The following is a 17832-nucleotide window of genomic DNA, read 5'->3' on the forward strand; positions in this document are numbered from 1 at the left end:
AATCGAACCTACGGCCTCAGGGATGAATTGTTCGGTTCATTTCGGTCTTGAGCCTCGTATTTCACATGGCTCCAAGTCCTTCCGGCTCTCTGTACCTCATCTGCAACTTTACGCTTTCTTTGCGGGTTCCAATCAAGCGAATATGATTGGGATCCCTTCGGAGTGTGTGGCCTCTCCATTTCCATTTGCATCACTTGATCAGGTTTAGAAAGACTGAATGGAACCAACTAGGAATTCCATACAATAGGCATTTAACGTTTATGACATTTTTTGTTGATGTACATAAAGAAAAATTACACAAAATCTCCCCAATATTAAAAATCTCAGATTTTGAATTTTGGATTGAGAACGTGTCACTGTTGTAAGTATAATGGACAAAATAAATAAAATGTGTAAAGATAAGCACGTATGTCCCAATTGTTTTTATACATACTACTAACTTGTATACTGTAATATCCCATACAGAAATCTTCTAACTATTATCAGATATCGTAACTCACTGTTCATCTACTTTATTTCTGAAGCTGCTTTATTAATGTCCTTTTATAAGTAAGTAGCTGATCATCAGCAGAGCTGCTTAAGAAACTTAAATGATAGGTTTTAGGAGATTACATGTAAATTTTAAAAACACAATGAAAATCCGAAATTCACGATTTCACGACGACCAAAGTAATTAAAAAAACCTTAAACAATCAAATTACTCCGCTATGTGTCGCGGGCTCCATGTTGGGAGGCACTGATGTATCAGTATTTATGTGTTTACTGTCCTTTCAATATTTGCGGTGCGAAGATTATGATACTTTTGTAATAACATATAGTCACTTATATTCAGACAAAATTCTACGTCATCGAGGACGAGTTGAACACGGTTTATTTGCACTCGTAAGGCTTTCAAAGTATAAGTGGATAATGACGCTAAATTAAGCACTAATAGTTCCACGAACGGAGCTTATACTAATCTTACAGCTATCATTTTACTTCAAATCAAGTATTCAAAAAGGAGTGTTTAGTTTGATTTCTTTCTAATATATAACAGTAGGCAAACGGGCAAATTAGATGACAAAACAAACAGACTCTCACAGTGCTATAGGGCTCGCAAGTGCGTTACCGACCTTTGAGGAGGAGGTGCGTTACGCTATTTTCTTGAAGAACTATATGTCGTATTGGTTTGCAAATACATCTTTAGGTAGCTGGTTCCAAATAGTGGCAGACAAAACTGTCTGAAAAACGTTCAGTTGTCAAGATGATGGGTGGTATTTCTATTGAATTTTCTGATGAAAAATTAAGTATGTTGGTAGTAGTTGACCAAACAGTTTATCACTTATCTGTTTTTCAGTGTTTAACAGTCAAGAAAATAGGTATTTTATTTTTAATATTTATAATAATGATTGTTATAAGTGAAGCTTGAATCAGACATATTACATATTTTATAATTGATTATAAGCAGTATATATTATTAAGGATTTTATTATAATTTTAGAAACTTCAGTAAGTTTTGTTGTTGCGTACTTAACGAAACTTAACGGAACGTACAAAGACCAAGTCACAAACTAAACATTAACGGCTCGAAGATAATCTAATAAGGGTTTTGTCATATAGATTTACCCTTGCTTAGATTGCTGGCAATTTTTTCGGTATATTAATTCTTTGACATGTTGTTTAATGCGAATAAATAATTAATAATGAAATGCTAAACTACAGCTAAGAATATTTGAGTCGGTTTGGAAACAAAGTATCAAAAATTTGTTTAAGGACAATAAAATAATATATATAGAACTTACACTATTTAGAAAAATACCATTAATGTTTTATATGTATAGTTCTCAAATCAAGTTCGTAAAGCACACGAAAAGATCTGACAGAAAACTAGTGGGGACCACTGTTTTTAATAGGCCATTTTTTTGTTTAATATTATGCCTATAACAAGATCAACTTGCAACTCTATAAAGCGCAAATACGGCCTCGCATGGAATACTGTTCTCACCTCTGGGCTGGGGCTCCCCAGTACCAGCTCCTGCCACTTGACCGTATTCAACGAAGAGCGGTTCGAATGGTCGATGGCCAATCCCTCTCCGAGCGGCTCGATATTTTGCGTTGCGTAGAGATGTGGGGTCACTCTGCATCTTCTACCGCATATACAATCGAGAGTGTTCAGAGGAGTTGTTCGGATTAATACCTGCAGCTGAGTTTCATCATCGGACGTCGAGGCAGAATACGAAATTCCACCCGTATTACCTCGACGTCCACCGTTCCACGAATGGAACCAACTGCCCACTGAAGTATTTCCAAACCAATTCGATTTAGGGTCCTTCAAGAAATGAGCGTACCAATTCTTAAAAGGCCAGCAACGCACTCGCGAGTCCTCTGGCATTGAGAGTGTCCATGGGCGGCGGTATCACTTAACATCAGGTGAGCCTCCTGCCCGTTTGCCCTCTGTTCTTAAAAAAAAACAGCATTTGCCTAGTGCCACTCTCGTGTCACACTCGTCTCGGTCGTAGGTTCAATCCCAGGCTCTGCACCAAAGGACTTTCAGTCTATGTACGCATTATCATTCCCTTGAACGGTGGAGAAAAACATCGTAGAGAGGCTTGGTCGACCCAAAAAGGCGACCGCGTGTGTCACAGAACTGATCACCTACTTGCCTATTAGGTTGACAATTGATCAAGATTCAGATACAGACATCAAAGCAAAACAGCTGTAAGCTGTAATTAAATACGGCAATATAAAATATAATGATATTAATTAACAGTCTTCTAAATAGTGCTTAAAGTGCCACGTGAATAAAAAGAGATTAAACTAGATTCAACCTTTTAATAAGCACTGACGGAGACTTCAAAGAATTCTTAGCAAAGTGAATAACAAACCAATTATTGTCTCAGACAAGCTTACTACGTTTCATTTTTCTTTTGTTATTTACATAATTAAATCGGATTTTGTGTCCTTATCGTAGAACAACTAAATGGATTTTCTTAAGTGCTAATAAGAGTCTAATATTGATGCTTTGATAGATATTAAACATTTTTAAATGTGAAATTAATTGACAATTCTTTTGATAATTATTTAATAAAAAAAATTGATTTAAGCACAGATATTTCGTATTGCATAGATACTTACAAAGATTTTTCAGATTAATATTGTTGAAAGGAAACTCAATTAATGCTGACGCGTAAACTGTGAAAAACTACTAATTGCATATCAAATAATATACAGGAAACTAGCGGACCAGACGGAGGTAGTCCTACATGATATTTCAAGCGATTAATGTTTTGAAAAAAAGCATGAAAAAACCGACTGCAGCGCCATGTGCTGGGCTGATTTGTGAATCTAAACTATCCAGGGCTCCCCACCCAAACGCATACAAAAAATGTGTACTAGCCTACATACGTAAGAATGAAACTTCTTTATGACCTTATTTTTCGAAAAATTATCTATTATATGAAACCTTACAGAAATTGGTTAAATGAAGATAAATTAGATAAAGTTTTACAAATATTATACAATTATTTCATTTTACCTTATCACTACAAAGATTATTACTATCATTGTTATTGTTATTATATATTTTTATTATTAATGGCTTCGAATCTATTCGAATCAACCGTGGTAGGAACAAGAAAAAGATGGCGCGTAACCGAAAAATGTGACGGTAAACTTTTTCCAACGCCGATAAAGAAGTTTTACTTCAAAAACATTCAAATCGGTCCAGCCGTTTAAGTCCTCTTAAGTTAAGTTCAGTGACATGCACACGTATAGTAGAATCACTATCTGGTTAGGTCAACCTGTAAGCGGTGTGCAAATTTCAATAAAAACGGTTTTTTTTTATTTTATAAAAGGGGCAAACGGGCAGGAGGCTCACCTGATGTTAAGTGATACCGCCGCCCATGGACACTCTCAATGCCAGAGGGCTCGCGAGTGCGTTGCCGGCCTTTTAAGAATTTGTACGCTCTTTTCTTGAAGGACCCTAAGTCGAATTGGTTCGGAAATACTTCAGTGGGCAGCTGGTTCCACATAGCGGTGGTGCGCGGCAAAAATTGCCTTGAGAAACGCTCAGTCGTGGAACGTCGGACGTCGAGGTGATACGGGTGGAATTTTGTATTTTGCCTCGACGTCCGATGCTGAAACTCAGCTGCAGGTATTAATCCGAACAACTCCTCTGAACACTCTCCATGGTAAATGCGGTAGAAGATGCAGAGTGACCCCACATCTCTACGCAACGCCAAAGGATCGAGCCGCTCGGAGAGGGATTGGTCATCGACGATTCGAACCGCTCTTCGTTGGATACGGTCAAGTGGAAGGAGCTGGTACTGGGGAGCCCCCGCCCAGAGGTGAGAACAGTATTCCATGTGGGGCCGTATTTGCGCTTTATAGAGTTGCAAGCGGTGGCCCGGAGTGAAGTACCGTCTCGCCTTGCTGAGCACACCAAGCTTTTTGGAGGCTAATTTAGCCTTTCCCTCCAAATGACCGCGAAACTGAACGTCGTTCGATATGTCAACGCCAAGTATTCCGATGCTGGCTGTGGCTTCAAGAAGAGTGTTTTCGAAAAGAGGAGTAGCGACAAAGGGTATTTTTTTCGCGGAAAACGCGCAAACTTGTGTCTTCTTGGGGTTAAATTGGACTAGGTTTAGTCTACCCCAGTCCGAGACTCCACGTAAAAGAGTTTCGACTTCAGACACAAGTTTGTTCCGGTACTCATCGACAACTGCCCGAGAAATACCTGCCCGGCCAGTGTAAGGAGTATCCCCAGTGCTGTCGTCCGCATAGCAATGAATGTTGCTAAGTTGCAACATGTCATTGATATGCAGAAGAAACAGGGTCGGGGACAGAACACAGCCTTGTGGGACCCCAGCATTCACGGGTTTAAGGTCGGAACATGCTCCGTCGACGACGACCTTGATTAAGTAGTTTAGACCTTAAGTAGTTTAAATAAAAGTTTTAAGAAACAAACAATGGTTGGCTTTGTACAAACGCTAGTCCCCACAGTAGGGACACTCCTGTGTTGTGGGTGATGTAGTCAACCTCTTCTGCAGTTAGAGAAAAACTGTAAATGGTTTTGACAAGAGTAGTTTAAAGATTACTAAAATTTTATATAAAAAAATACATACATTTTAAAGAAGACATTAAATTTATTACGTATTCCAACTACATTTATTTTATAATATGTATGTATTTCCGCTACCCACTAGTGTCTCGCCCCACAACTAATCATCGATATATATTAATTAACTGAGGGCTATTAGAATCGCTTCGGCAAATATTGGAATTTACTTTCCCACCATTTTATTTGCGTTCATATGATGAATATCGCCTGCGGTTCCCGTCTGCTAATATAGTCTGTGTACAGTATATAAGTCTACTTATTGAGTTATATAAGAACAGTATTGGTCAAATGGCTTAAGCGTGCCATTCCCGTCTTTAAGGTAGGTTTGAATCCCGGCTCACCAAGCTCAAAAGTCACTAATGGACTTTTTATGTATGCATGTATGCAACATGCTAGTTTATTTAAATAATATTTTTATAGTAGGTGGGAATCGATCCCAAGACCTATGTAAGTTTTTATAAAGCAAATACGAAATGACACAACGTTTATTACTTTGCTTACAGTTTGCTTTCCAAACGTTACGTAGATAAAATCTAGTAAATTATTGCAAAACAGTCTTTATTCGATGAAATACGAATACCCTTTTAGGTAAAATGTATCCGTGTCATGGTACATAACAAGTTAAAAGACATTACTTTTTAATGTACCAAAATTTTAAGGGTCGGATCGTGATGAACCTATCGCACACTGGTGAAAAAACCTGTGACAGAGCACCAGCCAACCCCTTCTTAGGGAGTACCTTCCTGTTGCCTTCGGGCTCTAGCAAGCATGACCACATGTGTGGCTGTACACACACAGTCTCTCAAAAAACCGTCGTGAAGATTACCTTATTTTACGCGCTCCCTGTGGTGAGTGACAATGCCGCCTCCCCCTCCCTAAGAAATATTAAAATGCTACTCCAGGCCAGTTTGCCCACATTTTTATACGAAAAATCAATTGACAAACCTTTTACCTATAATTTGTTAAACCTATTATTAAATATTTAACAAGAATAGCTTGATGGTTGTTTAATCGTAATGACATCGCGAGTGTCTGTGATTGCAGTAGAAATATGAATCATAACAATCAAACGTATTGTCATTTATTTTTCGTCCTCATCCCCTATACGTATGTTAGACACATTTTGAGGTTTAAATCAAATAAATGTCACACGAATAATGTAATATTAAGAAACATTGTGGGCCGTGCCAATATTTGTGAAACCCGATCAGAGTGGCTGCGAACCAAAATTTAATTACGAACGCGTTTGCTTACTTAGTACCGCCAATAAAGAGGTAATGTTTGGTACAATATTACTTTATTGATAAAATATATGGTTAATATTACTATTTATATTTTGATTATAACCAGTGTTAATTCTAACTACTGGGTGCATTAATGCACACTTGTAAAAAGGAAAATAAGGAAGAAACTGGAATAATGACGACACCGAAAGCTATCAACAGTTATGCGTATTATAAAATCCAAGACTATGTTGACGATAAAGATGTATGGCGCTAATTCATCTCTGCATGTGCGGCTTCCCTGGCAACTTGCGCTGTGCAAGTGTGTGTATCTCATTTTACACTAATAGTAAAAACTCAATTTTCTTTTGCATTGTATAGAATCTCTGTATACCTTGCATTGTATAAACTTCTCAGCCGATTATTACTATTGTAACCGAGTCTTTGTAAGCTAAACCATTGTTGAAAAGAGTGTCCATGGAGTTTCTTGCCGGTTCTTCTCCATGAGACCCACTTTTTGGAACTGTGCAACTAGACATTTCATAAGAGCCTGCAAAGGCCTATTTAAAATAAAAAACTTTTGATTTTGATTTTGAGACAAAGAAATGCTTATACTTAGTTCGTATGGGCGTGTCACACACACAGTAGAAATTGAAACCATAATTTTTATGAATACTGAACAGTATACGTGATACAATATCTTATACATAACAAAAAAACCCTTCGATATCACTTTTGGGGATTTTAATGTCGTTTATAAATAACGATTTATCCGATGTAATTTGATCCAATTTGATAGAAAACTTTTAAAACAATATGTATGCTTAAAATGTACAAGACTAGAATTTTTCACAGAAGTGTGTTAGAACGTAAAAATTACGAACTGGCAAGGAAAAAATTAAACACGCAAATAGCAAAAAAAAACTAAAACTTCATAGAAATTTAAACCTCATTAAAAGCGAGATAGCCCCAATTATAGAGCTTAATACAGGTACAGTAACTAAGTAGATGATGGTAAGTAAGAATATCTATGCAGTGTTATTTGTTTCAGTCCATAAACATATTATACAGCGTTTTTGGCCAACGACTTCGTGTATTTATGGTTTGAGTCCCGGTCTCATCCCTTGGGACAACAAACATTTCAGCCGAGATTGTGTCGAGTTTTTCATTTATTTTTCTTCCTCTTTATTACGCGCGATTTTTTTAAAATTTAGATTAAACTTAACTTAAATATGAATGCATGCGAATGAGAATTCTTTTGCATCTATGGATCCTTGATCGTTTCAATTGGTTTGTGACGTATTAATGGCGAAATTTAACGAGTATAATGTTATGTGTGTGTCATTTGCCATGGTTTATAAGTTAATTATTTGAATCTGTTCGAACACCTTGTGGACAGAAAAACTGTGTCCGTTTTATGTTATTGCATACTGCAATAAACTTCTTTTTTCATTTCAGGTTATGTATACAATAAATACATATATTTCTTTAAATAAGTGCTAGTTATAATATTACGGGAAAATTATCATTTATAAAAAAAACTAGAGGGCCCGACAGACGTTGTCCTGTCTTAACTATGAATATTGAATACCAATATAATAATTCCGATCAAAGCATTTGTTTTAAACATTATTCATTTTCCTTACGTCCTCTTTGACGATATTTGCTGCACGCATTCTGCCAATGTTACGTCAAACGCCATAAGTTTACCAACATGAAAAAAGTTTTGAATTGTAAAAGCGCTATGAACTTTTTCTAATTTTCCGCGCTATTTTCTTAAATTTTTGGAAAAAGAATTAGCGAAATCGTTCCAGCTATCGATCACGCGTGATGCCGTGACCAAGGGAAGTAGGGATTCATTTTTATTTAATATATGGATTATATTAAACGACTGCCGCCTTGATGGCGCTTTTGTGTCTGAACGGATATGTTTTCGGACATTAAATTAAGGCAATTATTATTAGAAATATGTTGTATATAATTAACTTGTGATTAGATTACAATTATATTAGGTTTCTCAATTCACGCATACACGATTAGATGTTTTTCTTCCAGAAACATAGTTTAATACTGTCTATTGTCCTCATTATTAAAAATTGTTCTGCATTATGATTGACCGGGCTCAAATCCCGTTTGTCGAAGAAAATTCATCATTGCGATTGATTACGTCAATAAAAGATCTCGTACATATTACTTTAACTGATCCGGCTGTACATTTCGTTTCGTCACAGTTAAGTTTAGCGGTAAGTGATAAAGAACGGTTATATTATTTATTTGTTTAGTTTGTGTGCATACACTCATACATTATATTTACATACATTATATTTGTCAGGGAATGAATACTAAATAAGATTTAATATAAATCTATATTAGTTCGGTTTAATCAATCAATCATCTGTATACTTCACGTGAACTCATCCATCAAGAAATTCATAAGCCAGGCGTCGCCATTTCTTGAATCACGGCTCAATTAATATCAATTATACGTACTTAAAGAATATATTTTATTATTGATTCAAAACGTTGCTTAGTCACATTGTGCATAGGTTTGGTTTTTAGTATGAGAGACGTTTTTAACTCCTATTTAATTTTGGCTGTCACGTCCATATTATAGGTACAACTGTTATTTAAATTAAGGCGGACATTATTAAAAAGCCACGCGACCTCGCGACACGCCAATCAAATTGCACCATTTTATATGACTAAAATCACACTTTGAACATCCTACGCGACATGCGGGCACACGCCACCCAATCATGACATTCCAGATCGATGTGTTGTCGATGATGTCCACCCGACTCGACCCGACGCCTCGCGCAGTGTGCTTCTTGACAACACCAGACGCAACGCGTCATTCGTTAGAGTTGTTCGCACGAATGTCACATACACACACATTATGATATAAGAAGAAGAAAATACAGAAGTAGAGGTAGAAGCTTAACAGTCGCAGCATGATAAGTACAGTTTGAAAGCATTTAATGACAATTTTGGTCATATATAATATCACATATGTACCGAAAATTTGCATCGAATCTTCTTTAAAATCTTAATCTGACTCAATATTTATTCAATCCATAGCACAATTAGCACACGACAATACACCTTCAGTATTGTCAGCTAAATGAATTCTGCACGATGCACATCGGGTCTCGACACGTTGCGTCGCGTGGCGTTTCAATAATGTGTTTAGTGTCCTTAATACAAAAGCAAAAGGTTGCTTGCTTATAAATTAAATTATCAATGCAATAGATGAATTGTATTTTTACACACACATATAAACCTATACATTTGATGAAGTACTACGTTTCAATATGATCTCTCTCGTTTTCTCGTTTTCGAGTTATTAAACTTAAACTTAAAATATCTAAAAAAATAGCCACGCCCTTTGAAATGCACTAGGCTCCAAATCTACCGTACTGAGATTATGTAGGCTCAGAAGAAGATGTCGTCAAATTTCCTGGTCCTGAGTCCAGCCTGAATTTTATGAAATAATCTTAGCACCCTGGTATGGTATGTCACTTCTATTCCAGATTTAGTTACCCATCGTCACTGCTCCACCATCAGCAGCCAGTATTCTTCGACATTAAAACTTTTTCTTTCTACTCGAATATTGATTACCGCTGCTGAAGGTTTCAAAACGTCAAGTTATGTAAATCATGCATTTACCGTAAACACACCATTATTATCAGGTAATAAAACAAAAAAACATCGTGAATTATTTAATACATAATAATTATTAACAATAATTGGAATATAACTATTATATACATTACAACATCACTGTCTCGTCTTTCATTTACAAAATTTACAATTATTGAACGAAATTCTAACTTTACTATTTGGTCAATATAGTTTTGATTAGACAAAATAATTTAGTTAATAGAACATTAGTTTTGAATAATTATCGGAATTTTAGTAAACTGTTAGTAATTAATACGCTCTCACTCGCATTATTAAACATTTGTACGTTGGTATATAATGATTATCTTAAAATATATAGTAACGTCCTATATTAGTCATATAGTATACGTCAGCATTTACTTAAACGAGAGCATGCTAGTGGTAATAGCGTTTTTCTATTTTGAATGGAATCTCGCTTTTGGTCAGAAATACCTTTACAGCTCAGCCCGCGCTGTTTTGGAGGCCAGGATGGGCGTTTTTTCGCGATTAGCCCAAGGGCATCTCCTACGAACTCGTACCTAGCCTTGAGGGACTTCAGCCTTGATGGGTCGAGGGGACGATAACTATACAATAGTGTATCGAGTGTTCAGTCAAAAAGTCGTGTACGATGACTGATAAGCACGCGTCTTAATGGCAATCGAAGGTGGTAGAGCTTGGAAACCAAGTCTTTGTGCCAGATCTTGTCGAACGCCTTCGCTATGTCGAAGAAGAGCGCAGGCGTGGCTCTCGGTTTTAGGGAACTGTTCATCCCGGGAAGGATATGCTCCGTGATCCTATGGACTTGATCAAAGCACAATTGGGCCGGTCTGAAGCCAAACTACTCTTCGGGAATTCACCCCATTTCTAAGACGAAGTCTAGGAGGCGCTTTTTGACCTTCTGATAGGGCGGTAGCTGGTGGGATTTTTACGAGGCTTACTGGTTTGTGGATAACAATTACAATGGCTTATTTCTTAATATCGCCACTAGTAAGCATAACAGATGGGAATAAAGCGGGAAGGCTGGATAGCCCTTACATGGGTCATTGCAATGGACTGCGTGTGTTTTTGTTATTATTGAATATACTTTAAAGCTAACCTACAAATATAATAGTTTGGTCAATATTGTAACTAACAGATTTTCCTGTTTTTTTTTTCTACTTAACGAAAATTGTTAGTATTTTTTATATTATTTTAAATATGTTGTTATTGTATTTTTTTATAGGTTTAGGTAGATATTGGTAAAATTTATGTTTACCAAAATTGTAATATAATTTAGATAAAGGAGCTTATAATATACCGTAGATATAGTATTATGTATGACGTGGTACTTCAAAAAATATGTATATCATCAAATAATCATATTATGGACTTTTGTCTGCTTGACTGAATATGCCGTTCCGGTAAGATTTATCGAAAAACTAAAAATACGACAATTCCTAGTTTCCAATATACGTACTACTCACGTTAATAAAATAATAAACATTGAGAATTGAAAGCGGATTAATTACCAATATTAACTTCGTTAACATTTAAGTTTTCTATCTTAACAAGTATTATTTTTATAAAGAGAAATTTAAATACAATAAACAAAACAGTAAAATGGGTCTAAACAGAATTATTATTGGGACTATCTTTACATGCAGCATTCTCTATAACGTTCGAATTAATTTCGCAACATACATTGTCATCTATAATTCTACCTACATCACAACACATTTTGTTATCTACATCTTCCGATTTCTCAACAATTATATCGACAGTCGGGTTAAAGTCATCTCTAATAATTTTGTTCAAATCCGGAGGTCGGACAGTTGACAAGGTGCTGGATAGAAATGATGATTGCAGGTTGTACCCTGGTAAGAGTTTTGGTTGCAAGGGTAGCATCAGATCTAATGATCCGGTTGTGGCAGGCCGTGGTTGTAAGGGCGGGGCAGTCATCAGGGGAGGTTGTAGTGATGCCAACGATATGGCAGCGCATTGCGTGTTTACTATCGGGCTCTCGACTGTAAATAATAAAAGCAATTTAAAGTTTCCTATACGCTGCAACTCCCAATTATGAAAATGTTTTAAAGCTTTACAATTATTTTATTCTTAAAAGGCCGGCAACGAACTTGCGAGTTCTCTGGCATTAAGAGTGTCCATGGGCGGCTCTATCACTTAACATCAGATGAGCCTGCTGCCCATTTCTTAATTTCTTTTTTTCCATTTTCTGTTTGGATAGTTGTGTTACTACTTGTGAACTACAGTCGATTTTATTTCAATTCTTAGGGTGTTTGGATAAGGCATTTGGATCGGAGAGCTTGAGGTTAAGGTTGGAATCGAAAATTACCTATAGGAGCCCGAGCTTGTAACGGCTGTACCATGGGAGGAGGACGAAGTACATTCGGTGGACCTTGTAAAGCCAAACTTATCATGTTCATGCCGTTTACACCTGCAAATATAACAATAATACTGGAAATTAAATAGTTTATACATTATCGTAACCGGCTTCATTCTTAGACAAACCACAGATAAGTAACTAAATAAACGCAGAAAAAATAACTCTTTAGAAACCAGATCCTGCGTATGGAGTAGGTAATCCACTTTTTTGTCTTAGGTAAAAACAGATTTCGTGTTGTTATTGAGGTAGTCTATTGTATTTACTAAAGGCATACATCTAAAAGTGTACTACGAAAACATTATCGCAACATAATTATTATTTTTGATCAATCATATACAACGTCTATAAATTAGTATTGAAAATAAATAAAATAATAAAGCAAGTTTTCCTAATCCACGCCATCTATGATTCTTCAACGAAAGTTTTGTCCTTACCGAACTTGTTAGCTCCCTGAAGGTCCTTTAACACAACCGGGTGTTTCACAGCATTCACGCGACGATTTGAGGCAGTGGCGTCACGTTTCCTTCGGGGTTGCTCAACGGGTAACACTCGACGTCTTTTCTTAGGAAGTTTTGACCGCGCCTGTCGATAGAGGGCGCTAAATTAAATTTAGTTACACAGGCAAATGTTAGGTATAGGAAATTGACCTCATCTGTAAAATTAATCAATTTACAATGTATTTCCAGCTACGATGCAAATTAAGTTAACAAATTCTAATACAGAGTGAAAATCACTTTGACAATTTACAAGTTATTTGATAACTTATGCATTGCGTCAACTTACGTTACATAATATTATAGACTACACGAAATATTTTATATAAATTTAAATATATAGTATTTAATTCACTCAACATGTAATAAAGTTCTTATATAACATGTCTAACAAATTATTAATATCTAAAAATATAAAAACGGACCTGTTTACAATTAAAACTAGTTATGGCCCGTACTTTCACACGTCTGAATCGTAAATATATATATATATATATATATATATATATACTTTATACATTAAGTCTAGTACGTATTGCAGACAAGTGTAATACCAAAATTTCAATTGAAAATAAGTATTAACGATATTTTAATTAAATTTAAAAAATATTACTGATTATTTTTTATCACGAGAACAGTGTTAGCTGTGTTAGTACTGTTTAATATAGATACTCTAATAGATTGATAAGTTAATAAATCAACGATCTAAGTTATAATTACAAAGGCTAATCGCAAGATCGCTGGAGACTCAAATGAAAGTTATAACAATAGCGAAGCATTAATTATAAGTTTTAATCAAATATTTTGATAGCTCTTCCTCAAGGTTTTTACACAATTTTTGACAGCTGAGAGGGTTTTGCGTTTTCCCGACAGCTTCAATAGGTCATTAGCAACTTTTTGGTGATTAATCGGATAAATTTCCAATTAAATAAAGAAGACAATTAATTCTGAACCTGACGTCCTGGGTTTGAACCACAGCTGTGCGTTTCAGATTGTTTGTAATGTGCACAAAACGTTACAATTTCCTTGTAAGGAAGGTAATCAAGAACTTGGCAGCAAGCATTAAAAAGAGAAGCGGAGAATGTCTTGACAGTTCTCGCCCGCTTTACGCCCTTAGGAGCTGGTATTAATGTATCTGGTATGCTGGTATCGAATAAATGAATTATCATACTTTCGGTTACGCCATTGTAAGGAATGAAGACATACCGGGAGTCTTAAACACAGAAATCCACATGTGTCAGGCAAAGGTGGTTATCACCTATGCATAAAACACATGCAGTATGCATGAACTATTAATTTTATTCTGATTAATTATCATATCACAGTATTGTATAGTTTTTAAAACCTAGCAAATACTGATGTTTATGACATAAAACCTGAGAATCTTAGTTAGCATTTAAAACTACTTTAATTAGCTTAGATTTTTAAAGTTAACGCTTTAAAAGAATCTCTCTATATTTTGTCGATTCAATGAGAGCCGAAGCCGGTTGAATGAATGAAGACGGTTAAAAGCCTTTAAAATCATGAGCTATTAATTAATACCATTTTTATGGTAATAGGAAGAAATACGAGCGAGCAGTGTTTGCCTAGTGGCATCTAGTCTAGCCAGGCAGTGGTGGCCTAGTAGGTTCGATCTCCGGCTATGCACCAATGGACTTTCTTCTATGTGCACATTTAACATTCGCTCGAACGGTGAAGGAAAACATCGTGAGGAAACCGGCTTGCCTGAGACCTAAAAAAGGTTGTAGCTATAGATTTATTTGGTAATAAATACGGGTGAGGCAGAGTAAGACTTAGAGTAGAATAAATGCTGTTGAAATGAAAGCCTTAGTAAGTAAGTGTGGTGTAACGCTTGATTAAGTAAGAGAAAGATACGTGAGAAACGTGGGTTAGATGATGATGATGGGTTACAAGTATACGAAAGGGACTGGCCAAGCACACACACACAATACACATACTTCATAATGCTCTCATTTCAACGGCATTTATGCTATTGTATCTTTCTCTGCCCAGGACATTAAAACAATATCGGAACCATGAAACATCTACTATCTTTAGTTGACGTTTTTAATAAGACCGTTTCAGATTAAGAAGACCCAACTATTTATTAATCATATTTGTGAAGTAGTCTGGCATATTTATGAACCAGACTTCTTTAGTTCGTAGATTTTTTTAAATTATTAAATTTATATTAGAGCTTAATATTCTTAATAATAATAAATTATTTGCAAAAGTTTTATGGTGGTACAATCTAAAGTTCGCATATTCTGCCACACATAATGGCGTGGATATTTGTATTAAAAGGAATTTTATAGAAGGTACATTATGAGTCATATTTTTGTATACATTCTTATAATATTTGTAGTGTAACATATCACATTATTAAAATATAATATTACGGTATCGTATTAATATTAAATATAATGTTTCATGCAAACAATAATTATTGACACATTAAGACGATTTTCAAAAACTCTAGTAGGAAGATATTTTAATGTTTTTTGGTAAATTATTATTAACCTCAGTTATGGATGAAAATAGTTGCTTATTTTTCTTGATCTGAGACCATTTTACACTTATTTAAATTAAAATATTAAGCCAGTATATAACGTTTTAGCCAACTACATAACGAGAAACAACAAATGTAAGAATTTATTTACCTAAAGCAAAACTTTTATGACGCCATAATAATTTATTGGCATGTTTAATAAAATGTTTGTACAGACAAAATTATTATAGAAAAACGACCCAAAAGACGTAAAGCAAGTATTTGTAAACAATCTTCATAGTGAAAAAAATACATGTATTATAAACACATGATATAAAAATATTGATGTCCAGTTGACGATGCAGCTACTAAATATAATATTTTTGACGTCAAATACACTTGCAAACCGGGCTCGGTGTATAACTTCCCATGTAGCAGAATTTTTGTTAAACTTTAACCTGAATCGTGAAGAAAAAACATCGAAATGGGCAATATATTTTTAGCTTAAAGGCACAAGAAGCTTATTTTTATTTATTTACTTAGCAGCTTAGTTACATAATAGTTTAGTTTCTGAGAATTTGATACTATCAGTTTTCCAATAGTCGAAAATAGATATTTATAATTAAATATAATAATCATTATCTTTTATCGTTCCAAACGCATCTGTATCGGCACAGCAGTGATTTGAATGAATAGCTTCTAGATTGATAGTGACACGCCAGATTAGGCTAAAACATTTCTTGTAATATAAAAATATAATTTCAGAAATGTTAGATCATTTGGGAGATTACTTAGTCGTAGAACTAATGCCACCGTTTTTGTATGATTGATTTACACTGGCCTGGTGGCTTCAGCGTGCGACTCTCATCCCTGAGGTCGTAGGTTCGATCCTCAGCTCTGCACCATATGGACTATTCACTCGAATGGTGAAGGAAAACATGAGTTAACCGGCTTGCCATAGACCAAAAAACGCGACGTCATTTGTCAAGCACGGGAGTCTGATCTGCTTGATGATTATTCGTTTGACAAATGATCAAATGATGATGACAGATACAGAAATCAGAGGTCTAGATCTAAAAAGTTTTTAGTGCCACTGGTATGTGATACTTGAATAAGAGAATAAATAATTTCAATAGCCGCTAGTCCACCCTTTCAGTATGTACATTCACACAAAACGTATTCAGAGATCTTTAAGTGTTTAAAAATAAAGTTCGGTGACGAAGATATATACTTCTTTGTTTAATATTAAAAAGCCCAATTTAATAAAACAAACATTTATATACGAGCTAAGTAAAGCGAAAATTTACCGAATATTTCGAGTATTTGAGACTTTGGGAGCACTCAAATTTCCGTAGCTTGAGTTTATGCTATGGTCACACTTACTATTACTATTAAAAAAAATACTATGATGTAAATATAACTTCTTTTTGTTCTACTACTATTTTTTATTTAGCAATTGTCCATAGGAAAAAGGTGATACAATCTTTTTCACTTACTTCTGCCCCATATTGCCTTTTTTAAAATAAATTCAAAAATTATAATATTTTAATATTCTCCTTCCACTTGACCGTATCCAACGAAGAGCGGTTCGAATCGTCGATGACCAATCCCTCTCCGAGCGGCTCGATCCTTTGGCGTTGCGTAGAGATGTGGGGTCACTCTGCATCTTCTACCGCATTTACCATGGAGAGTGTTCAGAGGAGTTGTTCGGATTAATACCTGCAGCTGAGTTTCATCATCGGACGTCGAGTCAGAATACAAAATTCCATCCGTATCACCTCGACGTCCGACGTTCCACGACTGAGCGTTTTTCAAGGCAATTTTTGCCGCGCACCACCGCTATGTGGAACCAGCTGCCCACTGAAGTATTTCCGAACCAATTCGACTTAGGATCTTTCAAGAAAAGAGCGTACAAATTCTTAAAAGGCCGGCAACGCACTCGCGAGCCCTCTGGCATTGAGAGTGTCCATGGGCGGCGGTATCACTTAACATCAGGTGAGCCTCCTGCCCGTTTGCCCCCTATTTTATAAAAATAAAAAAATAATAATAAGTTTAAAGAATAAATAATCCACGTCATTATTTTATCTTAGCATTTGCTACTAAGTCGACAGAACGACAAAATAATAACGACACCGATTATACTACATAAAAACATTAAAAAATATATATTTATATGCCTAAATCTTATAACTAACAATATAGCAAGCAACTCTTGTGAACTCAGCCAGTATACAAACAAATAGGTCTACTTCAATAAAATTTTTGTTTATTATTTAAATTAACATGAAACAGTGGGCACAACAATATGTGGCCTGAAAATACTGTATCGATTTTTTAACGTTCTTTTTTAGACTTAATGGAGTTTTAAAATACGTTTTCCTTATAACATTATCCTTTATGCAAATATTAATCGCGTATATAGAAAATGGGGATTAGTACCGGGTTGTTATTCGTTATATAAACAAACTCCAAGGCTAGCATTGCCCCTA

The 17832-nt window shown here is 35.4% G+C and overlaps 1 protein-coding gene across 1 annotated transcript in view; it reads right to left on the reverse strand.

The window, feature by feature from the left end:
* Positions 1–11214: 11214 nt before the first annotated feature.
* LOC123713499 (potassium voltage-gated channel protein Shaw-like) overlaps positions 11215–17832 on the reverse strand; it is a 141395-nt gene continuing 134777 nt past the window's right edge. The window contains exons 8-10 of the mRNA XM_045667195.1: positions 12796–12943; positions 12311–12412; positions 11215–11984 (exon numbers count right to left, since the gene is read on the reverse strand). Of these exons, the coding sequence (XP_045523151.1) occupies positions 11587–11984; positions 12311–12412; positions 12796–12943 (648 nt within the window). The 3' untranslated portion in view covers positions 11215–11586. The remainder of the gene's footprint in view (positions 11985–12310; positions 12413–12795; positions 12944–17832) is intronic.

The sequence above is a fragment of the Pieris brassicae genome, chromosome 8, assembly GCF_905147105.1.
Source record: "Pieris brassicae chromosome 8, ilPieBrab1.1, whole genome shotgun sequence".
In the NCBI taxonomy this organism is placed as follows: Eukaryota; Metazoa; Arthropoda; class Insecta; order Lepidoptera; family Pieridae; genus Pieris; species Pieris brassicae.